The following is a 24,967-nucleotide window of genomic DNA, read 5'->3' as shown; positions in this document are numbered from 1 at the left end:
TCCCACCATCCAGAGAGACATAAGATTATCTATGCTATTCTCCCCTTATAGTGTGCAATACATATATATATGTAGTGCACTGAACTACCATTGTAGGTATAGGTATATAAGTATGGTTGGAAAAAACTGATGTATTCTAAAATGAAGTATAGGGGCTGCAATCATACTTTATTTTTTGGCCTATATATAAATACTTCTAATAAAGTAGAAAGCTTTTTTATTATTGAGCTGAGTACAGTCATGCTGAAATAAGTTATATTCAACATCACAAATTTTCAAGAACATGTTGAGCTATCTCTTTGACAGCAGAAAGTGCTTCTAAGCAAGTAGGTTTAATTTCATGAGGAGGAAGCAAAAATCCGTAAGTTCCTGTGTCCCGAAGCTCAATGGTAAAGGAATATTTAATGCCAAGATCATAAGCCCAGTCATCTGACCCTCCAGGAGCTAAATCTGTGTGAGGAAGGGAAAACAGGTAAGTTACCTGAAACCAGAACTTCAGTTCAAAAGCTGTCTTCTGATGCTAGCAAGGATACGCTGTCATGCCTACTGTTGCAGTAAAATCGTACTTACAAATTGTTTGTGCACCAGCACCAAGTTTGTAAGTTTTCCTTGTTGTCCTCTTTATAGCTGTAGCTGCTTTCTTTGCCAGACTTTCCTGAAATTAAACAAAATATTAGTTTTATAGCCTTGTGATAATAGTTAATGGATTTACTTACACTGTATTCTGGATCTCTCATTTGTTAAATACACTTACAAAAAGGCTTTAGAAAATCCACAGAAGCTGGTTAAAATTTTCAGCGTATGTCCATGCTACCAATTGCGTTTCTGCTATAGCTAGATAAAAAATATAGATGGGACCGTACTACCACTTCAGGCAGCAAACTGTTGTCAAACCATTTGTTCCCACTTGTATTTTTCCTTTTCTACCACAGTATTTAAGTCACTGTTGATTTCTATAGTAGTATTGAGAAAAATGGCAGAAAAATATTTTCATTGAGGGAATTCTACTCTTAAGCCATGAGGAAGACTTAAATGCCTAGAATTAGTGCATCTCTTTCTGCCTTGTAGGGAAGGAGTCACAAATGCATTATTACTGTTCACTCTCAACTGCATTTTATTGCAGTATATAAAGCAGTTTGTTTCAGGAAATTAAACAGCATCTGAGACAGCGTAAGAATGTATGTTGTTTGGAGTTAGTTTGTTCTGTATTTACATTACTCAATTTTTTTTGTTTCTTCTGAACACACTGGCACTAGTTACCAATGGAGATGCTATACTGGACTGTCTGGGGTTTTGTCTAATTAAGTAGGATGTTTCCAATGTTTTAACTGTGTACTTCTTTACAGTCCTCTTATCTCTACAACATATGTTTCTTAAAACATTTTTTAAAATACGGTTTTTAAAAACAGAGTGTTAGGTAAAATGGGAGATACATGAAGTTGAAAAGCAGAAAAAATGGCAGCAGTGCATGCAAATGTCAATCCTGTATCTTTATAAATTCTCTTACTGCCTGCCCTTATGTCATGTAGCATATGAAGTGACCTGTCCACCTCAGACGTGCTGTCTTCCCATATGGCAAATCCTAAGCCTGCAAAGCTGCTTTCTGGTCTCCTTTACATGATTTCTACTCCTTTCTGCTAGGGAGGAGCTCTTGCTGCTAATAAAATAATTAATTGCTGCGGCACTTGGAGCTTAGGAAACGACAAAAGTGGGCTGGGAAGCCCAGGAGAGGGAATTCCTTGCTCTAGGGAATTTGATGGCTTTAAGTAAAACGAATATGACTGAGCTGTCCACCTACTCTGACAGCTTAAGGTAAGACTTACCAACTCATCATGGTCTTTGCTTTTGTCCATAGTGTAAGAATATGGAAACAATACCAACTGGGAGTAAGAGTGCATGGTTATGTAGGCTTTAATGATGTCCTTGTGATCTCTGATAAAACGAGCCACTGCCTTCACTTCAGGCTCAGACTCTGGGTAGGGTCCACAGTATATCTCGTGACATTCATAGGGAGATGCTCCTACCCCTGTAACAAAAAAGCACACGGTGTTACTCCTTGACCACTTCCCTTCCACATTTCTGTTTGTCTAATGAAAGAGCAGAGTATGGTACTAATATGCAAGAAATCATGGACTCTGCCATGCTATGGAAAAAACTTGCGTATTGTAAAAATCGTTGTGAGCCTATTAGGGTTTCTCACCTACCTCCTGAAAAAAATATGGAGAAGGTGAAGAAAAATAAATATTCAAAGACTGGATATAAAGTATTAGAGGAGAGGATGAATATGCTCCCTTTAAATTCATCAAGAAAAAACTGTGAGATCCCTTCTTAAAATCTAGAAGTACTACAGGGAAAAGGCAGTTCTAATCTCAGGGGGAAAGCAAACTGCCAATTGGAAGTTGAAGAAATGCAAATGAAAATGAAGGGTTTTAAGAATGAGGAAAACTAGGCACTGGAATAAGTTACCGAAAAGACAACTAGGATTCACCATTTTTGCTATCTTCAGAATAAGACCAAATAACTTTCTGGAAGCAGCTGGGTTCTTTAGTGTTAAATGTCAGCTTTTCATGTTTTAATAAATTTTGTAAGTTTTCCCCTTTGCTACTATCTGTAGTTTAAATGGTTATTTTATCCTTAAGTCTTATGCAGGAATAAAGCTCACTGAGTGCTTTAACACCCACAAGACTTTCTTCATCCACAGGCACTGGGAGACTTTAAGAGATGGCCGTCTTCCAGAAATCAATAATGCCAGTTACATCTGCAGAGTAGCAGCGCTGTAGAAGCAACACAAGGTATTATCATACGGTACAGGAGAGAAGGAAATGTCTTCTGGTGCCAGTGATATCTACGGGAGATCTATAGCATGCCACAAAGTAGTGGGAAGCGTATCTGGACCCCAAAACAACTTAAAAGTTTTTGATAGATATATATTTTAGTTAATTAAAAGTTGCAAAGCTCTGTACAGGTGTATATGGGTGAAATGTAGCTGTGATAGACAGAAAAACTAGGTTTGTAGGTCATGTTACCTGGCTGTCAATGCTAAGAATAAACCTGTATTTTCATGCATTCAACTGTTGCACAGATACTGCAAGCCCCTTCTTAATATCAGTGGCTGAAAATACATCCTCATATGACCTACACCCTTGTGTGACACAGCAAAAGAAGCAGAAATAATATAGTGAGGAGAGCACGCTGTGGGGGAGAAGTGTCAACAGAGACACTGACTCTGGGAAATGTAGGCTGGGGGGTCAGAAACAAGGGTAGTGAGGCAGAGAGGGCTGTGATATGTTTATGTTCTGGGATACATATATATGCCTTAATGCTTCTGAATTGAGGGAGATTTCACAGACAGTCCATGAAAATTCATACACATGAAAACAAACAATTCCTAGCATCTATGTGAAATCATGTGAAGGTGACAAAATGACAGTGTTAAATTTTACACTGTTCTGTTTTGCAGAGAAGTGAGTACTGTTCAAGGAAAAAGGCAATGAAGAATCTCTTGGCTGGCAGTCTTGGATGAATGTTCTGTCTGCTTTCCTATATTCTTGGTCGTACTCAGAACAGCCAACTAAGGAAATAATGTAGAAAACGTGGAGAAAAAAATTAAGTCTGGGTTCCAGTGAAATTCAGTTCCACAGAGCAAATTCCAAGATTGCGCATTGCTTTTAGTGGAGTAATTTTTCTTTTTAATGGTATAAAAGAAGAGCGTAAGGTATCACTGCATTTAGTATATTTTGCTCTTCATAGAAGATTGTTCATAAAGTTCATAGAGTTGCTATCTGAGCAGCTGAAGGGGAAGAACAAATAAACACAGCAGTACATTTCTAATTAAATACACAGATCTAAAACCTGGAATTTAGTGGTGGTACAAAGTATATTCACAAGAGCACTGAAGCCAGTGGACGTCTGAACATTTGACACCCCTGACTAAAACTCTTCACTGTTTAAAGGTAGGTGAGTAAAGATTAAATGGCATGTTTGCATGAATTTGTGGTCATTTCCCATGAACATAGTTGTGTTACTGTATTCAATTGTCACAGCTAGTAATAATTACAAGTGTTATAACGTGATAAAACTCCAGGTTGGTTCTTCTGAGGATCCTGTTGAATGCCTGGTGTTTCACACAGCTACAGCTGTGTGAAATAATGGAGATTCTGCAGTTAGTATGTTCTGGATCAAATCTGTTCAACCATTGCTATCAATGGCTAATGCATCTGAATCGGTATAAACAATATTTTTATGCTAATTAAGAAAAATATGACTTTTTTTCAGCATTTTACTGTCTGTATAATTAAGAAGTAGAAACCTAGGGAGATCCTTAGCAATCATCTGTTTAAGTTATTTTAAGCACCAGACTTTGGTGCCTAGGCTAATCTGTACAGTTTTTTCTCTCCAATGACCTTGCAAGGTGCTGAGGCTTCTCTTTCCTATGTTTTCAACCATGCCTAACTGAGGAGTGTAGCATGGCTGAAAACCAGTATGAATACTTCCCTAGTTACTCAATTAAGATGTTCTGGTTTTGCCTTGTAAGAATGTGTACATTTTGTCCAAAGGCTTACTTGGAAAGGAAGTACTTTCTAATCTACCTGCATTCTTCTGCTCTAGTTAAACTAGAATAATTTCTCCTCTTCCAAAGTTGTTCACCACCCACCAAAAGTGCTTGACAAGTTGAATGCACCACGTTATATAACCTTGCCCTGAAACTATTGTCAGTCTTGTCCAGGTTCTGTCTTTATGACATATTTATACTGAATATCACTTTTAAATCTATGTATTTAGTCCTCATCTTCATAATTCTGTGCCTGAAAAAAGGTATATTTTTCTCTATATAATAGCCATGGATGGTAAGTAAATAACTTTATTCCCAGTTTAGCAATGGACTAAAATGGCTGAAAGTCATACAGGACATCACTGTCAGTAGTGAGTGAAGGCAGGTCTGATCTATATGGCAACATATTAGTTCTGCAGACTATTAAGTACTAACGTTCCTGCAGTTAAGTAAACATGATAGAGCCTTGACAAGGAACATTCAGAGCGAAAAAATCTTGGTTATCTAGGCTTTACTGAAAAATGACTGAGGTGATTAGTTCATGCAACATGGTAGAGCATCCGCTCAACTGGATGGTGCAGTAGGCCTTGGGTGACATGGCAAGGGCCACCTCATCCCTCTTTCCTCCTCATCAACAGTCTGCACCAGGTGTGTCATGGTGTGATGCAGTGGATGGGTTCCAGGGTCCTGGTTCTCTCCTCTCTTGTCATCATGCTGAGAAGAGATTAGTCCCCAGTGTGGCACCTGGGGAGGAAAAATCCTGAGTCCCAACAAAAAGTCTCAAAATGGGGATGTGTTCACTGGTTCATAACGGATATTCAGGTGCATTTATCTGTATATCAACTTTGTGAAATGGTAAATGAAAAAAAATTCAAAATAAAGAATTTTAAAAGCTAAAAGTGAGGCAGGGGTACAATAGGAAGGAAATAATGTCATACCACACCAGCGTGCATCAAAATTCCTGTTCATGTCAGTACCGATGCACTTGCTGTTACCGTGTGATGAGCGGCTCTTTCTCCACAGCCGATTCTATGGAAAGAGTCACACAAGCCATGTTCAGGAGAAAAGCTGAGAAAAGCAATGCACCATCTCACTGGTTAGTTAAATGTGACTTCTCACTTGTGCCTCTACAGGTCACATGCCAATGAAGAGGCAAAACACCAAGGGAGATTATAAAACTACAATCTAATTGCCCGTGAGGCTGGCTGAGAAAAGGAGATGTTGAACAGGATAAGAAGTGGACATGTCTGGTCTGATTTCAATGGATTTGGACTGTGGAGGGAGGAGAGAAGACACACAGTTTGGCCAGGTATTTGAGTTTAGGAGTCCAAGTGCAATCTTTCTGTAGGCATTCCTGACAGCATGTGGAAAGTTGGAAATCTGGTGTACAGCTGTTGAGGTGTATCGATGTAGTTATCCAAATGTGAATCAAGCTGGGTTGAAGATCGAATTGAGTAAAAGAGTGGAGAAGATTTATCTTTTTGAAACTTGAGTGAAGGATCTGAAAATCAAAGAACATCTCAACAGCTGGGAATTTCCAACCAATAAATAAAATCCTTGGCAAAAGATACCTTCATTTATCTGAAACAAAAAGTACTCAGAGAACAGGGCTATATTGCAGGAGGAGGAAGTGAATTATTGGCTGTGCTCTATGTGATGCAGCACACTCTTCAGCTTGTGCTGGATTGCGCCATGTTTGTAACCTTGCTGCTGCAGGCTGGCACAGGCATTTCCTGACATCTGGAAGTATTAAAATCCCAGGATGAGGTTCTGTCATTTCCAAATGTGTTTCCAGCAGCTTGGAAGACACAAAAGTACAGTGGCTCAAATGCCAATTAGTTTCAGTATTTTTTGTATTTAAATAGGGCAGAGACGCAGAAATCCCAAGCACAGATTAAGAGTTTGGGGTGTGCAGTTCCATGATGGAAATGATGCCCTAAACATGCACACTGATAGTTTCCATAAACAGCACATCAGTATGTTGCACAGCCTGTCACAAAAGCTGTACGTACAGAGGGATGGCTCCATGTGTACACGTAGCCGTCCACATTCACAACAGGCATGACGTAGAAATCAAAGTGCTCCAGAAGTCTTGTCATGGTCCGATCTCTCTCACGCACATGGATTGCCTATAAAGCACAGGGGAAACTTAAAAACTTAAAAGTTTTTGTAATAGTGGTTTTCTTACCTTCCTAGAAAGGCACCTGATAGCATATGTGAAATAATTGTGCAATTATCAGACCAGTCTACCTCTTGATAGAGGCACGTCATGTCACAGAAATTGCTTAACAGCAAAGCAGCTCTTTGTTTAGAAGTGCCAGGGAAAGGGTAGGAATCAAACTGATACAGTCAATCAGATATACTGCAGTCTTTTAATGTTGGTCATGAAATAGAGTTGAAGCCTAATAATAGGAAGGTTTGAGTTTTTGCTGCTTGTATAAATGATAGGAACCCTCCCTGTCACCCCAAATGCCACAAAGGCAGCATAAAATAAAGCAAGACCAAAAATAGCAAGTAACATTTCCGACGGCTGCTGTATGTAACATTTTCTCTTCTGGTCGCATTGTAAGTTCAATGCATTTGTATGCCAAGTCAGTAAGATCTACATTGCTAACTTTGCCTCACAGCCTATTTTGAAGGTGTTAGTGATACTAACCTGGTTGTTTGTCCACAACACGGTGGGGGGGGGGGGGGGGGGGGGGGGAATTTTAACCTAGATAAACAGGTTTGTTACTATTGGAATAGACTAAGTCCTTAATCATATCTTTTTTTTTCTTTCTGCCTTACTTAAACCACCCTCTTTCATTTAAAATCCTTCCTAGTTTTCCTAAGGCAACAGACTTTCTCTGACTAAATGAGAAATGTCAATCTTTCTACAATCTTAATGACAAAATTAAATGATAAAGTGGACCCATTATAAAGAATGCCTAGCATTTGCTAGAGAGGGCTCATGATTTTAATGTGTGTGTGTGTGTGCAGATGCGTGTTAATGTCAGATTTTAAAACGTTACTTTGTGAATTGTTATAGAAATAAAATTTGAATTTAAAACACGTCAATTAGATCAAGGGGATGGAGAACCTAAATGTTTAGCTTGTTACTTCTGAAAAATGCTGCAGGGATGTGTCACTTGGAAAGTGGCAGCACAGCTGGTTATTATTTGGAACAGAATGAAAAGGGCAAATGCATTTCTCTCAGAGGGAACCTTGGAGGCTGGGATTATCAGTGGGTCACAAGTATATTCAGCTGTATCTGTTCCTAACTCCTTCAATTTCTTTTCAAATGTTATAGTCATTGAGGTTTTATAGTTGTGACTGAGGACAGAAATAAACACATTTATCATCATCATTATTATTATTATTGTTATCTTCACCATCATCATCCATAGTTCCATCATGGCCAAACCATAATTCATGTTTCAAGGACTCATCTATGTTGTTTCTCTGGCTATAGTACTGGTGATTGTGAAGTCTCCATCTCATCCAGCTTTTTTTTACTGTGAACTTTGCTTCTGTGAAAATGTAACAATAAATAATATCTCAGGATATTTACTGAGCAAGCTGGACAACCTTGTCTGAGACAGAAAGACCTTAGGAGCATTTTTCTGTTCTGTACTAGGAGCTGGGCCATCAGCTCAGCATAATGAGTTGAGCAGAGATGCATTAAATTCAAAAAGATGGAGGTAACATATGTTAAAATCCAGGTGCAAAAAATGGGTGTTGTATCTTTCGGTGTACCTTTGTTCACTATGCTGAGCAGCGAAGATATTAAAGATACTAAAGATCAGATGTGACCATTGGTCTGTGGCAGCACATCAAGGCTGGTCAGGCTAAGCCCATACATACTACAGTTTGATCCCACCTACTTGATCCCCAGATTTACTAGTTTCCATGAACTGTTAGTATGTGTGTGGCTGGCAGTTATTGGTCATGTTCTGGAGGTCTGAAAGGAGGGTGTCTGTACAGGGGTACCTTCAGAAGAAGGTGACTTGTGTGACCTCATTCTCTGAATGAGGCAGATCCAGAAAAAAGCAGGAGCACAAATAGAAAATGCAGAGCAATAGCAGCAGGTGACTCATCACAGCAAGTGCTGTATAGAGATTGCTGGCGTGCATGCTGGTGTGGAACTATGCCATGCCTGGCACAGGCAAGTGTGGGGTACCTATTGCTCTAGGAAGGCACATAGGGAAGAGCCAAGGCTTGTAGGACATCTTGAGGTCACTCTGGGTGTCCTCTGATCTACTCCAGGCAGTGCCAGCTGCAGTAATATGAGCATGAGCCACCATGTGTTGTATGACCCAGAGTCAAGGTAATTGCTCAGATCCATGTGGCAGTTTAAACATACCCTTCGTAGATTACCAAATACTTGCTTTTCTTGGCATGCCCTCTGCATCCCTGACTGTTCATAATTATAAATGTCTCTTGAATTTGCTGTACATACTTCGGGGTTTATTTCATACTTGAGGATACATCTGAGCTCTTTTGCATTTGATCCATGTGACTTTCTGTCTCTCTGTCACACACATACACCGCACCCCCCTCCATCTAGTGACACACACATACATGCACATACACTGCTGTGTATGCAGCTTAGACACAAATCCCATGTGTTGGTGTTATGGAAGTAAATGGGTTAAGACTTTATGGAGCTCAGAGTGCAATTGGACAGAGAAGGTAAATGTCATAAAGATTTTTTGCTATGATTTGAAAACAGTAATCAGATGTGATTATCTACTCACATGGCCTATGAACCACAGGCAAAAAGCAGGAGAAATCCATTCTCTAGCATGGATACCACAGTCAATCCATATGGCACTTTTGGATTTTCCCTGGTTTTTAGAAAGCTAACAAAAGAGAATTTGTATTAAAATGACATTGCTGTAAAGTGTACCACATAAAAGTGAAAGTGAAAAGAGTAACCAAGAGGGAAGAAGTATCTGTCTTCTAGGGAGGGCTTAGACTGATCCTGGGCCAGGATACTGTCTTACGTTCATGTACAGTCAGAGAGCCACATTCAGACTGCCTGCAGCAAGCTCCTAACATAGACACCAAGACTACAGCAAGATCTGAGGTCAAGTAAGCAGATGGCCAACTCTGCAGGGCAACAAACTAGGTTGGCTTCATAGTCAACAGAGGAGGGTATCCACCATGCCAGTATTTCATGCCTTTGGATGATGGCCTAGATGTGATAGCTTCTTTGTGACCCAAAAAGGAACCTAATGTGGTCAAATGCCTTTGCAAAGGTGATGCACCTTACCAGAAGAAAGTAGGAAACTTCTAAAAACCAAAAAATCGCCATAGAAGTATAGATCTAAGAAAGTATTCTGGCCAAACCCAGTCTCACTTGCTTACGTTAGGACTTGGAAAGTTTTTGCATTTAAGTCACAGCTGTACCTTCAGAATATAAAGTGGTCGTTTTTCATATGATGATCCAATATATATTTTCTGGAGGAGGTCAGAATGGACTTTCACTGCTTCTTCCATCCAATGATATATCTGCAAGGAAGAAGTTAATAAACAGATCTTCTCCCTATTGTTTTCCTTCATCCCTGAAAGTGGTCTAGACTTAAATTCATTCTTCCTCCCAAAATCCTGCCTCTTTCGCTGATGGGAAAGAAAAACTAGCAATTCAGCCCACTTACCACTTGGCCTGACTTTAACTTCTTTTAAAATAGTAAGGTAAGATACAGTCACAACACAGTCCAAGTATAGCCCTGAAATTCCTCTTTAGTTCTGTTTGGCTAAATTATTATTCATTTAATTTTAAAAATATTTATATGTTGTTTTGTGATTTCATTTTGCTTCTGTATTGACTGTACTTGAAGGGCAGTTTGAGGCAATACATGTATGAGAGATTTTGTCTGGTGCTTCATTCTTTCTCTATGAAGCCATTACAGTAAATACGATTCCCAGTGGTTAAGCAGTACAATGACAATTATTTAAGTGTTGATGATTTCTTTCCCTATCTCCATTCTCAATCATAAGACAAATTTCACCCCTTGAATCTACAGAGGATTATAACAAAAATATCTTACTTCTTTCATTGAATGGTAGTGTTCATAATATGATGAAGAGCTGCGTGGGCTGAAGGTGTCATTGATAGTCTGGTCTTCAATAAGTCCTCGAACATCTTCCACCAAGACTCTGAATAACAAAGAAAGAGCACAATCTCCTGTTAAATAAATGATGAACAACTTCACAGAAACATTCATGACAACAAATAAAAAATACGTACTTGTGTTGGATGGTCAGTTGTCTTAACTGAGCTTTTGTGCTATTTATGCTGGACTCCCTGACATAGAAATGGACGTCTCTGTCCTTCTTGATGTTTTCAACCACAACAGGTTGCCAGAGAATGACCTGCAAAGTTTTCAAAACGATTTTATTTTTTTTACTGAGGAAAGAAAAACTATTCGTACTAGTATTTAGTAAGTATTTTGAAAATAATCAAAGCATATGTTTTCAATTTAAAAGACCAATTGTAACAAGCAGTTTAGCGTTCCCTGTGTTGTGTTATAGCTTTCTGCTACTGCTGGAAATTAAACATGTATTTAAGAAGTGTTTATAATGACTTCTGCACATAAATTCATAAATCAAGAACAAAGACAGGAACATAACCTTTTCTGAGAGAGTATTTCTGGTATATGTTTAGCTGGTTATTATGTTACATGTTTTCAGGTCTGCTGAGAGTTATTTTCCCTGAGGGTATTTGGAGAATTAATGAAGATCAGACCCGTCTTTGTAGTTATTGTATTTGCTGATGACTTTGATCAGGGATGAAATAAATGCCAGAAGGGGTTTGAAATAAGTCAAGTTGAAGCAGCAGTACAGAGATTAGAAATGGGAGGAAAATAAGAAAATGAGATTCTTCTTGGTAAAATTAAATCTTTTTGCAATAATAAGATCAGAAGCCAACATATTCAATGCAGACTGAAACTTTAGAACCAGTAATACCAAAAGATCTAGGGGTAACAGTAAGCAGAAAATTAGGCATGAATTTACAATGTGAAAAAGGTCAACATAGTTCCTGGATGCATTTTAAAAGGCATAGAGCATGGAGTGACCAGACAATAGGGTTTATTTTTTTCTTTTCTGGTGCAGTTGCACCAGGAATATTATACTCAGGGCGTCATGTTTCCAGGCATGTATGAGCTGTCAGCTGTTTACCTCATTAATTTCTCAGAGAACATGTCTGCAAAATCATACAGAAAACTCATCCATGCTTTTAATCAAGACTTTGGAACAATAAATGGTAAAACATTTGGCCCCTGGATGTATTACTGCAATGTGCTATACAAAAGGCTGAGCTAGTCTCAGTGTAGCCTTCTCAGACATTATTGGTAGGGTAGCAACACATCAAACAGCATTGTTTGGAAAACCCATCCAAGGAGCAAGCTCAAGGCTTAGCTTGCCAGCGCTGCTTTCCCTGTTGTCCTGACTAGTTTGCTGTCTGCACTGGTGTGCAACAGTTCAGATTTAGTTTCTCTTTGGTGTAGGCATTTTTTGAATTGAGAGTAAGGAAAACTAAGGAACTCTGGATTGACACAGGTGAGGTGTCAGAGGAGCAATGAACGGGCGTAAATGGGAGACTTTGATAATGCATATATGGTTATTGGTCTCTTTACCCGTCATCAGCAATGGTCAATACTGCCCCAGGGCCACTACAAATAATTCTGTTGTAGGTGTGCACTGTCTGGGTCTTCTGATGGATACTACATGCAATGTGTGTGCTGCAAGAACAAAGGATTTCCTTTGTTTTAAGTTTTTGCTTTCCAGCTTTTGCAGGAGTAGCACCTGTAATTAGCCTGATAATTCTTCTTGTAAGATGATAACTTTCAGTTGCTTCTTTTTTGCTAGATTGTAACCATTAAAATTTGTTGGGAGGTACTATTTGTGTCTTCCTGTTCCCTTTCCTATTCCTATTGCCCTTCATTTTCCCATTTCTTTTTATAACTTTCCCTTTTCTTTTTATAACTTGCCCAGTTTATAGCCATGAAAAAAATGGACAGTTTATAACCCTTGAAAAATGTTCAGTTCACATATTCATGGAAATGACTTGTGAATTGCTCTTTCTGCACTGAATGTGCTGCAGTTGTTCATGACTTCTTGGGGCTCCTGTGTACAAGAAAGTGAAGAATGATGGTGGTGAGGAAAAGATGGAGGAGGGGAGATTTGTTTTGGTATAGCAAAGGACATGGGTTATGTGAGTTGACTTGTGAAGGTGGAAAAGAGCAAGGAAGGTTATCGAGGTTTGTGAGAACTGAAGGGAAGGATCAGAAGATGCTAGTAGGGACAGCAGAGGAGTAGCAGGATTTTGGCGTGGGCATAAAATGAATAGGAGCCGAGAAAGACTGCGCATAGGCACCATTAAAAGCTTGAAGTCATCTGAGACACATCCTGGTTCATCCTGTAAATTATGTTGGTCAAGGGAACGGTTACACCTTTGTCGCAGAGTGATGGCTTCATACTGGGAGAGTGTGGTTGGACAAATGTTTTTGAAGAGGGAGAGATGCCTCATTTAAATTAAATGCTCTATTATTTAGTGAAAGATAGAAGCAATTAAAAAAAAAGTATTGCTTAAGAGATTCTTATTTTCTAAATGCTGCTTTAAGTAAAATGCTGCAAAAAATCAGTCCTGATCTTCAAAGCTGTGCATGTCATATAGGTCAAGATTGCATTGGTCTAAAGTGCTGAGGGTCCCTAGCAAATGTATTTCTACTTACTGTGTGTTGGTGCTTTGACAATTTAGCAGTGTCTTAAAACACAAAATCAGTTGCAGAAATCTGAGCTCTGATATATGCACTACTATAACATTGTGAAGGAAGGATCTTCTCATGTAAATCAGAAGGCAGCAGAGCAGTGAAAACCAAGCATTTGCTGAGTTGCTGTTTTAGAACAAGTGAATGAAAGTGGGCTAAATCTTTCTCTGTGGGGAGAAGCAGTATTAGTGCACTTGGGGGAGAATAATTTGTCCTAGAGACCGGAGAGACAGAAGGATCTGTGTACCTCAGTTGTGTTCAGTAAATCCTGAAGGGCTTCAACCTGTTCGTCTGTTTGTGGGCGAGCGCACAAAACTTCATCCCTGAAAACCAAGGGTATTTAGGTAAAGCACAGGTACTTGGAACTACTCTAGGTCATGCAAAAGTAGAGAAGGCTTTTCTTGTCTTCCCTGGCTTGGCTGCCATGAACTCAAAGAAGATTCAATAATGAAGATGCTGAGCCCCATTCCAGCCTCTGCTTCTGCCAATCGGTAAAATCCATAAAAGACGTGATGCAGGGCTTCGTTAGCCAGTATCTACTGCTGAACTCTGAAACTGCTCCTGGGAGCTGGCACCAGACGGCAGCGACCAGCCCCAGCTAATCTGGAGTGCAGCAGCACCTGTGGAAAACTAGCCGAGACCAAGACGACAGCTCTCCTGTTCTCCCCCGAGTTCTTGGTTTCAGTCACTGTTCAGCAGAGGCATAAGTCCTCCCAGTCTGGGAAAAGCCCTCCCAGTTTGGCAAAAGCCAAACATGATAGTTTGTAGAGGTGCAGAGGCTGCTACCATCATTATTCCTACTCCAGTCCAGTTTTTCTGATCTCCTCATTTCTGTCCTCCTGCCAGGTATGGTTTCTGTTGGTCTGTACCACTGTCCTCCCCCTCTGCTGGGTAACTAATACTCCCCTTCTACTTGAAACGCATGGTCTGGACATACTGTACACGAGATGGTGCTTCCCAGCTACTCCATGCCTGACCCCACCATCAGTGACAGAAGTGAAATTAGCTTTCTGGAAAGAAAAAATACCACTTTGCATTGTAAATCCAGCCTCGATCTTCAGTGCCCTGCAAGCCACGTAGTTCAAAATTGCATTGAATTAATATGAATTAAAATAATTTGTGTTTGTAGAAGGAGGAGACTCAGGGGAATGTCAAACCTCTATTTCCATTTTCTGGGTTGGGGTGGCTTTTGGACCTCCCATCATGTGGAGTTGGTGGCAGTGCGTAAACCAGACACTGTGGAAGTCCCTGCCAGCCCTGTCTGCAAACACTGTCCTGAAAAGAAAACAGGCAGAGCCCTCAAAAGTAGTGTTTTCAAGCTGTATGCCATGATTGTCATAACTTGTTGTTGTGACTGATTTCAAGCAAAGACCTGACAGCATCTGGCAACCAGGTGATTCATCTTTTCTACTTTTAGCCCAGCTCCAAGCAATCACTGTTGTTTCTCATGCAGAACCAACAATATGCCAGCCCTATTTTTGCCTCCACCATCATTTGACAAAGCATCAAAAAGTCATCAGGGATAGGCATAGCTGGCAGTTTGCCTATTTCTTTAGGCAAGTGCACTCCAAAGTGTGTGTTTGGGGCTACTTTAAAAATGAATTCATCTTCCTGTATCTGGGGAAGTCTTTTCACAGGGGAGACTAGAAAAGGGCTTCTGCATCTGGTTTCGTCCTATGATTCCCACAGCCTGAGAGTACCATAATGAGGAAGCTGGTATATAATTGTACCTCACCATTTGTTGCACAAATATTTCAGGTGAGTGTGGTAAGTGCTGGACAGGTGGTAACTAGCAGCAATTCCTCTATAGCTTGTGTTGGTAGGACCTGAATACACTGAACAAACTGATCCAATGTCTGCCCTTGCTCTTGTAGTCATGTTTAACATGGGGAGTATTAACAGACAAAATTGTAGTCGTTAGGCTTCTCAGTTCCTCTGCTTTGATTTGGCATTATACCCCCTTTCATCTGTCTTCTGCCCCAGCCCTGTTAGAAAACACCCAGACAAAAGCTCTAGTTACTGCCTTTATACCAACCTCAGAAACAGCCCTCCACCCCAGCTTCCTTGCCCTGCCTGCTGCTCTGGTACAGCTGGACTTGAACACGCCTCTTTTCTTTCACTTTCTGCCCTTGTGCCCAGCTTCCCTGGTTGCTCTTGGAGTTTGTCCTTAAGGTGATCCCTCTCGTTCCCCTCCTCCAGCTTTCTGCCGGGGTTCCACTGGAGTCTATCGCTGTTCCCCATCTCTTTTTCCTCTCCCTTTTACTTCTGGGTAAATAGAAGTCCAGCTGCTGTCTCCACACTACAATGTTCAGGTCTTATCTGTAGCTAAGACAAAGAGAGTGGCATGCATTACAGTTCATTTTGGATGGTTCTGATATCTTCACCTGAGCTAGTCACTCTCTTAATAAAAAAAACAGGCACTTTCCAGGCCCAGTTAACCTGAGCTGATTTAGGTGTGTGTGCTGGAGTGGAATGTATTATAACCTAAATACACATCTTTTTCTCCACTAGCTGTACAGGAAGGTGAAGAGACTTGCTTCCATGCAGAACTGCGTAGAAATCCCATACAGTCGGATGAATCCCACCCAGGGGCCCTGGACACCATCTCACAGGTTGACTTAAATTAGTGCCGGCTCTCAGCAGGCGTTTCTGTGTCTTCATCCCTCCTTGCCACTGTGTTCCTCAGTCACTAGGAAGGCCATCAGCATCACATGTCACACAGGCCCTCAGAAACAAGGCATCAGCATGGGTGTGTCTCTCTGTCCTCGTAGCCTGGCTTGGTTTAAACCTTGCGCTTGTTCTTTCTGACTAACATCACCTGGGGAGAGGCCTCCCTACTTGTCTCCAGCTGAATGTCTTGCTCTGGCTCTAGCAGGTAGTGTTCCTAAAGGAGTGCTGCCAGCATCGTCTCCTGTTCTGGTCCACGTAAGCTCTTTGTCTGCCTGGAGCACAGATGTCCGCTGTGGGCTCTCTTTCATCCCACCTTTCTTTGGCTCTCAAACAGCCTCCAGCCTTGCCCTTTCCCTACAAGCGATCTAGGTGCCTTTCCAGTGTTATCGGCTCCTTCACAAGTCTCACAATGTTCGGTATTTTCTTAGACGTCCAGATGCAGTAATCACACTATGACCTTGCAAAGGGAAGCTTTAATACATGACCACTAAATCCTCCAACAGCCTTCAGATAAAAGTAAAAAGTCAGATATAATGTATTACCTTTAAAATCTCATTATTTTAGCTCATAACTGGGGCTGAGAGGGTTAGACTCATGCTTTCCAGTGGGAAATGCCATATACTTCTGTAAGGGTCAGATAGTCAGTGTTTTATTTAAACACGAAATAAATGAACCTTCAAGCAGCACAGAGCAGTACTGCTTCACTGAATTCACCTAAAAACATGTTTAACTGTCCCGCTACTGTAACCCTCACACCGCCATAGCAACCTACTATAAAATGCGACTGCAAAACAAACAGATCAAAGATTCTCTTTTTAAGGCATGAACTCAGTGGTGTTCACCTGTCACAGGTCTGCCGCTGGTGTGTGATGTGGAGTCACGGAAGAGCTGTGAGACATAATTCACTATTATTTATGTAGGTATTTCAGTCCTGGGAGGAGGTTGTTCAGCTTGCTTGATACCAAAACAGGAGGGGCTTATCCTTTTAGTTGTAGCTATTAAAACATTTCAGGTTTTTAAACCAGCTGTACATGTGGAAAATAAAAGCACTTTGCCTGTCTTCATCTCTGACATACGTTCTCATGCTTTAAGAAAGCATTTGGTTTCAGGGCATTTCTGAAGTTTATCAATAGGTAACAATAAAGCTGCTTCTGAAACATTGTACAAATGCAAAATGGTTATTCAAAAATGATTTATGACTGGAAAAACAATCATAAAAGCTGCTTTAGAAAGAAAACAGATTGTTAGCACTTTCTGAAATGGTTTCTCTTTCTACCTCAAGAAGTAATTCATTTAAGATCTTGTTTTAAGCCAAATGAAGCAAATTATTTTTTCCCATTAAGTTTCAGAATGCCCTTTATTGGCATTCAAAAGCACTGAATGAACAGAATTGATTTGCACTTAGACCGAAAAGAATAGTTTTAATATGATTAAAAACATAGGATTTATGGATGCAAAGAAGACTTGGAGTAATTTCATTTCCTCCACCATCTATATGTTAAATTGAACCACATATCCAATTACAAGAGCAATAAATAATGTCAGCCTTTGCCAAATGTTTTCTTATGCATCTTGGAGTTCTTTTGCCTCAATACTTTCCCTGTCCCACACACCACCCACTAAAAGCCCAGTAGCACCAGCAGATACTTACTGTGCAAAACTGAAGAAGACATGCTTCTCTGGAATCCAGTTAAATAGGGTAAAAAAGAGCAGGTAAAACCTCATCTTCATGGCATCCACAGTGAAACAAAATGCAATTGAAAAACTGAGGGTTCAGGACCCACATTATTGATTTCAAAAATGTTATTTAAAGAGTAGTTAAAATTTAATACTGTCTCTCACCTCAACTCCAAACTCCCGGTGGCTAAGTCAATATGACAGAGCTCCCTGGGGAGGTCCTGCTTATATTGATGTCATCCGTGTAGGAAAGGATAAAAGTACATTTTGGACATTTTCATGTTGACAAGTCACTTTGTAATCTCAGCCTTTGTGTCATTTCATTGTGGCTACGAACTGCAGACGTAAGAAAGAACACCACATGCAAAGTTTTTCTTTGATCCTCTAATAAACACAGAGGTCCAGCAGTACGCTCTGCGTTCAGCACTCCTGTAGCACATCACAACTAAGCATGAAGCAGGGTGAGAGGAGTGAGATTGAGGTTATTAAGTCCAAATGGAAAAATCCTGAGCAGGAAAGCTTATCTTGCTGGCATTTGCTAGCAGAGAAAACAAGGAGCAAGTGGGACATGATACCTACTGTTTAGGGCCATTCCTCTAGTTCAGGATGAGCACATCAACTGGGTGTCTGTCTTCCGTAGCTGGCCTCTACCTCTTTGGTTAACACTGAATCCATCCAAGGATTTCAGATTGCTTGTGCTGCTCCGTGTCCTCTTTTCTGTGATGTTTTTACATCCATGTATTTTCCATATATCATGTTGGATTAGCTTTTTGAGAAAAAAGTACCAGTGACTCTTCATCTCATTATTATTAATTTTGGCATGCCCCAAGATTTGCCTCCCATATTCCTATCCAGAGTTGTTCAGACAGGACATGCCGAAAAGCTGAATGAATTTGACATGTCCAGAATAGATCATCTCCATCTGCATTCTGTGCCTGAACAGTAAATGCAACTCAGCTAGCTTGTTGTCATGGTAGAAGTCCTCTTCTTCCATGCACCAACATACCAATTCCAGGCATGACACTGGTTAGAGAACACCCCAATGGCAGCCTTACGTGTGGGAGAACTGCTCACTTACGTCTCCACCATCAGATCCACCCACATTTTAGCTCTTGGCTGACCCTGTTGCATAGGTGCAGAATGATAAAACCATACCTGCTGTCTGATATAGAAGGTTTTTTTGGGTGAGTAGTGCCCAGAAACACAACATGGTTTTCTTCCAGAGGTAATTCATTCCAGAGGAGGACCGAGGAGTAAATCAATGTAAGCACAATGGGGGCACCAGGGAGCCAAGACCTGGACATGAATGGGGGAAATAAATTATTTGATGCTGTAGGGTGTAGCTTAGGTTTATAGCTATAGAACTGGGTGAAAAATGCCTGGAGACAAGCCCTGGAGCAGAAGTTAAGTAACATGGACTAGGCCATATCCACCAACCTCATCTAAAACAGCTCTGAAGTGGTCTGGATCAGAGCCAGTGCTTCAGTTAGGCAGGCAATCAGGTCTTCAGAGCTCAAATTCAGTCCTGGCTTTTTTTTTAAATTTTTTTTTATTTAGGAGGGCAGACCTGCCCTAAGAACCTGACAGCTAAGTTTTGGGTGGCTGAGGTCAGCAGAGGTGAATCATGCTCCCCAGTGAGTACCCTTGGGGTTAATGTCTCTGTGAAAATACACCAACACTGAAAATACCCAACCTAGAGTTTAGCACAAACCAGATACCAAAGAGAAAGAAAGAGGCTCATGGGAAGCCAAACCACTGATACCTTATCTAGATTTTGTAGCTCCTATTTATCTTTTCTAGATGTTGTTCAAACAAATAGGAAGTTGTGGTGAGGTACAGAGGCTGTTCCCGGCAGCGCTCCCAACAGGGGTTGATTTTTAAACCAGTGGTTCAGACGCTCTTCCCTCACGTAGGCAAAAGGAAGCTGCCAACAGAGGATGAAATGCAGGAGGCAGAACTTGGTCACCCAGGCACACTTTTCATCTGGAGATGTCTGATGCACAGATACAAATTTAAAGAATAATTGGATCTACTGAGATAGGTGTAACAGAGGAGATGGAAAAGCTGATGGAGGGGGGTTGCTGGTAACAAAGGAAAGAAAAGGATCATATTTCTCTATGTCTTAAAGTGTTAATTAAGTGGGAAAAGGGAACACTTCTTGCTATCTACCTGAGAAGGATGTTTTGGACAAATGGTAGGTGTCAGACACTTTTGCATGTTGATTGCTTTTCCTGTGAGTTCTCTGGCTTGTTGCGAAGAGATGGTTCACACGCTGTTTTCTACTTGCTTTTTGGTTTCTGGTATGCACTGGAAATATCTCACACACACACAAAGAAAAAAGGAAAAAATGAGTGTTTGAGGAAACTAAAGGCACTAGAGGAAATTCTGAGGGAAGGAAAAACCAGAGTCTTGTGGTGGTTAATGCACTGCACAGCTTAAAACACAATAAATGGAAAAGTAAATGTAGGACGGAAGGTCAAAAAAAACCCAAAAAGTAAAATGGAAGATGTGACTGACCAGGAGGCAAAAATTTATAACCCCATGCCTCTTGCTTGTCTGAAAGCCTCAGAGATCTTGCGACCCAAGGGAGCACAAAACCCCATTGCCTCTCAGATGTGTGCTGGACATTGCTTATTTGGATCAATGGTCTTTTTGCTTTTTTTCCCTTCCATTAGTATTTAAATAATGCAGATGACATCCTCCTCACTGTCTTTGCTCACTGTTCTTGCATGACTAAATGGCAGCTCCATACCCACTGCAGCCCCTAGCTCCGTCCCAGCACCACCACCCCACCACCAGCAGCCAAATTGTTTGAACCTGGGTGCCTAGAATGAAGTTCCTTGTCAGTAAGCACCTCCATAAAGAGGGCTGATTTTTGAAAGCACGGAGGTTCCCATTTGAAAGATATTTGTGCTGTGACGCACACCACACACACAGACAAGTTCTGTGGCAGTTCAGTGTCTGATTTCCTTTCCTAACATGATATATTTATACTGTGTTGCTGTGGTTTGCTATAATGAGCAACCAGCTATACACTGATTACCTCGATGCCCTGTGAGCTGCTGAGGAGCACTCTAGCTGTGTTCAGGCAGAATACCAGTAAAAATGCCTGCTGACATAATAGAAAGGGATGGGTATGTATTTAGACCCCATCCTTAAGCATTAACTTCCCTGCTTCCACCCAGCTGCTAGGGGTTATCATTTGTCCTTTGGCTTATGTTGACATTCCCCCTATCTGCTCCTCTTACCTGCTTAGGAAGAGAGAATCATCTCCTCCAGTGTTAGCCCTTCCCCGTGCAGACCACTGTACCTGAGTGAGCCACCTCGTGTCACTTGCGTAGGTGCTGCAGAGAGGTGAGCACTTTTGGGGAGCAATTAATCCATGAACTCCTGTAGACATCTCAGAGGGTAATGAAATGCCTAGTCCTGTTCATGGCCACCAGAACTGGGGGTGACTCACTTGGAGGTAGGAGGCTGCATTTGTTCCAGTGAATCCCATGCGTTCTGTTTATCTCCCTCCATCAGCTTGGACACTTCAGGTCTGTGTTATGGTTAGAAGCAGTAAGCAGTGTTCTGGGCTACAAAAGTCATAAATTAAGATATACTTGCTCTACCTACAACAGTAACTTGTTTATTAGCCTTCAAGAATTTCTGAAAACCTGGAAAGTATTTCCTAGATAAACTGGAAAGAAAAACGAGGTCTTAAATATTGTGAATGGCAGCTATAAAAACAATTGAGTTATTAAAAATGTTTCATTTTGATAATTTCAGCTGTTGTTTGATTTTTAGTCAATTTCAAGGCTTTTTCATGATTCTATTGAAAATTAGCTTGCATTTCTATGCTCTTTTTTTTAAGACCTGGAGGAAAGAGCATTGAATTTAAGTACTGTTGCAAGAGGAGATTTCAGCCATTTGAAAACTTTCTTGAACAAATATATTTTTCTCTCAATGGGAAATTCATCAGAACTGATCCTTTCCAGCAACCCTTTTTGCTTTTGATGAATCAGCATTCCCTGACAAATTGCTACTTGATCAAAAATTCTGGCTGAGTTCAAAGGGTTTTCTGCACCTGGATTAATTATTCCTTCTACGCTGTGTATGGGCTATGCTAAACTGGTGCCTGCAAGTGTTACCGTAGCAGATGTGACCAGAAGCCTTGCAGTAATGGGGGACAGTTTGATCTGTGTTGGTTTCTGTTAAATTTTAGAGTAGCTTTGGGACATGCATGGGCTTTTATTTAAAAAGGGGTGATCAGGTCCTAGTTTTCAGAGCAGATAATTTACAAAGTAGTCTCTTGATTTCTTTGTTGAAAACTACACGTGTGGGAATTAGGACTGGCAGTATATAAAGCCTCCTGGTGCCATTACTATATTGCTTTTAAAACTGTAATCACACTTTAAAGGCAATTCTAAAGAGATATTTCCACTCTTCTGGCTGAAACTGCTGTGTCTCCCCTCCCTCTCCATATTCACATATGGTAAGTAACACCAGTGTCCTCTGGACTCTGCATAGGTGTTGTACCTCACCCAGACCAGGCTCTGGCATATATTTACGTGGTGGTTTGAGATCTCAGTGCCCAAAAAGGTAGCAATTGAAGGGGCCAGGCACCCATGTCCCAGCTAACTCAGGGTATCTATCATTGCTCAAGCACCCTCTGCATCAGCATAGACTGAGATGCTGGGCTGGCCATTGTGCTGGGCTCCTGTAGCTGCTCTTGCTGGTGAAGGAGATCCAGACCACAGAAATTTGTCAGATAAAACAAGTCAAAGGAAGAACTGCTTGAACTCCTGCAGCCAGATGGTCTCAAACAGCTGCAGCAGCGACACCAAGTAATCCCCCGTGACTCCCATCCATGGCACCCTTGTTTTTCAGCAAGTGTTACAAGATTTCCTCTAAGCTCAACCAGGAGTTAAGTGTGGCTATGCTCTTTGATCCTGGGGCTTGCACAGTGTCCAGCAGCAAGATTTTAAATAACAAGCCTCATCCTGCATCAGGATTCTCAGATCTGCATATGCCAGAGCCCACGCTAGTCTGGTACTGTCTGTAACAGCAAGCCTGTTAATGAGCACACAGAAAGGGCAGGAGGAGGGGAGGTCAGCTGTTATCAGCCCCATCCCTCAGATCCTTTTCCCTGTTTGAGATTAGCATATTCTGCTATTGTCTTGATCCTCCAGAATCCTCTTGTTTCCAGTTATTCAGCAACGAGTCCCTCCAAGGATGGGTAATCACACCAATGGATCCATGCGACTGAAGCAGAACACAAAAGTCACGTGAGCCTGTGCTGTCCTCCTTGGTTCCTTAAATTCAGATTCAAATGCAAAATTAATCTCCTGAAAAATATTTACAGGCTCTTGCCCTTTTATGTGTGTGTTATCGCTACTGATGAGGCCAAAGGTAGCCAGATAGCATCCTTCCTACATGAGACAAAAGATGACTAAAATCTAACTAAACTCTGATCCCTGATGCTTGCGTTGCGATACAGCTGAGTGCCATTGCTCATGAACCACACAAGGATGCAATTAGTTTAACAGCTCTTTATTATGAATGCGGCAGAGCAGAATTAGAACTCAATTTACAAGTCTCCCTTTCAAACCCATTCAGCCGTTAAGGCCGCATCATGTTTCAGTTTTCCAAGGCATATAATTGATAAATGATTTCTCCCTGCACACCTCAGCTCCTCATCTTTATTCATGAACCAATTAATCTCCGTAGGACACTGTGATCATTTACATACATGGCCAATGTCACCAACCTCTGTCATTTCATTCTGGAAACAATTTTGCAGCCTGTGAAACCACCAGGAGGGGAAAATCTGAACTATGTCTAAATTTCTTTGGTTCTGTCATTTCTCCCTCATGTCATTCCCAAGTATAAAAATCAGATGCTACCTGTGCTAGAAAATGGGTTAACCTGGGAGGAAACAGACCTCTCATCCCCGGGTGAGTGCTGTACAAGCAGTATGTTTCAGTCGTGGCAGACAGGTGTGAGCAGAGCTGAAAATACATGTTCACTTCATGATTTTGAGTACTCAGTTATGCCAACCTACTTTATTCATTTTTTATTCTACTCTCCTTGCTGTTCAGCTTTCCAGGGTCAGCAGAGAGAAATATGCTGTAGTGTGCGTGCTGTTTTGAGGAGGTGAGGATGTGTCTGTACTGGTTAAAAACTTTCCTCATGAGCTCTGTTTCCTGAAGGTTTATTATCGACTCCCACCCAAACAACATGTTGTCCAAGTGAGTCATGTTTTCTTATTGCCAGTAGATATGATTTTTGTGCCAGTATCTTAACAAGGAGCACTCGCAAAGCAAGTTCAACTCTGTTAAACAAAGAATATCAAAGGGGGGCACAGGAGCACTCCAGGCACAGCTACTGAGCACTTGAGAAAGGTGCTCCGAGTACCACCTACAGAGAGCATATTTCAGCTAAGGTGCAAGGGAGTGGATGCACACCAGTCCCCCTCCCTGTTTACATAGGTTTGTATGTACACATCAGGAATGCAGTTAGCCCTGGAGCAGTGATGAGTTCTGCCTGTCTCTGGGTGTGTCAGCAGTATCTGCTGCTCTTCTCTGCACTGCTTGCACTTGCTCATACTGCTTGCATGGCATCTGGCAGAGGTTGGAAGAGTGGGCCCTTTCTTTGGGCTTTTGGAGGATGCCAGGACCTGTTTGAGGCTGCTGGTGAAGAGAAGCTCCATGGAGCAAAGCTCCTGCCCTCTTTCATTCAACTCTCTTGGCTGGTGTGGTCCCAGCCTGAGAGGCGCATCTCACTCAGCCCATGCTGACCATCAGTCTGCACAAGCGGATTCACTTAGTTGTATGGCTGCTGCTGCCCAGGACCGTGTGACTGCTCTGGCAGCTGAGAGCATCTGTGCTGAAAGCTTCTGCAGTCTGCATCTAAGGATCATGCTCTGACAGCCCTATGATTCCTGTTTGGGGTATCATTTCCAAACCTTTAGGAGATCACTGCAAGATACAGGGTCTGTCACAGAGAACACTGTCATGGTGCTGGGTATCCCTCTGCCCAGAGCCTGTATGAGAAGTGCGGAGTAAAATGACCTTAGGAGAATTTGATCCTTTACTAAGCTAAAAGCTTCTGAGTGCTCCCTAATGGATGCCGGTAGGTCAGCAGAGGCTGAACCTGTATTAGTAGGTTGCTCCCACATGTTGCAAAGCTTGGCAAGCCAAGGAGGTTTCTGACAGTACAGGTCCCAGTAGCACTGTTCACAGCCTCTAAGGTGAGTAGAACCTATGTTCCAAGAAGTTGGCTCCAACAGTGAATTTGAGAAGTTTCCAGAGACATTTGACTGTTCTGC

General features: G+C 41.4%; 1 protein-coding gene across 2 annotated transcripts; it reads right to left on the bottom strand.

The window, feature by feature from the left end:
- Positions 1-200: 200 nt before the first annotated feature.
- CPB2 (carboxypeptidase B2) lies at positions 201-17,748 on the bottom strand. Of its 2 annotated transcripts, XM_040583928.1 has the most exons (11): positions 17,630-17,747; positions 13,556-13,631; positions 10,785-10,909; positions 10,585-10,693; positions 9,944-10,045; positions 9,289-9,393; positions 6,565-6,681; positions 5,491-5,581; positions 1,824-2,026; positions 571-655; positions 201-450 (listed from the first exon to the last, which is right to left on the bottom strand). In XM_040583928.1, exons 1-11 carry the CDS (start codon positions 17,707-17,709, stop codon positions 266-268), a joined length of 1,278 nt encoding a protein of 425 aa, XP_040439862.1. In that variant the 5' UTR covers positions 17,710-17,747; the 3' UTR covers positions 201-265. The 2 variants fall into 2 exon arrangements, with proteins under 2 accessions (XP_040439862.1, XP_040439863.1); XM_040583929.1 differs by lacking the exon at positions 9,289-9,393 and having other exon boundaries at positions 17,630-17,748.
- Positions 17,749-24,967: the final 7,219 nt, after the last annotated feature.

This window comes from Falco naumanni, chromosome 2 (assembly GCF_017639655.2).
Source record: "Falco naumanni isolate bFalNau1 chromosome 2, bFalNau1.pat, whole genome shotgun sequence".
Lineage (NCBI taxonomy): Eukaryota > Metazoa > Chordata > Aves > Falconiformes > Falconidae > Falco > Falco naumanni.
This window is presented reverse-complemented; position numbering and strand designations above follow the sequence as displayed.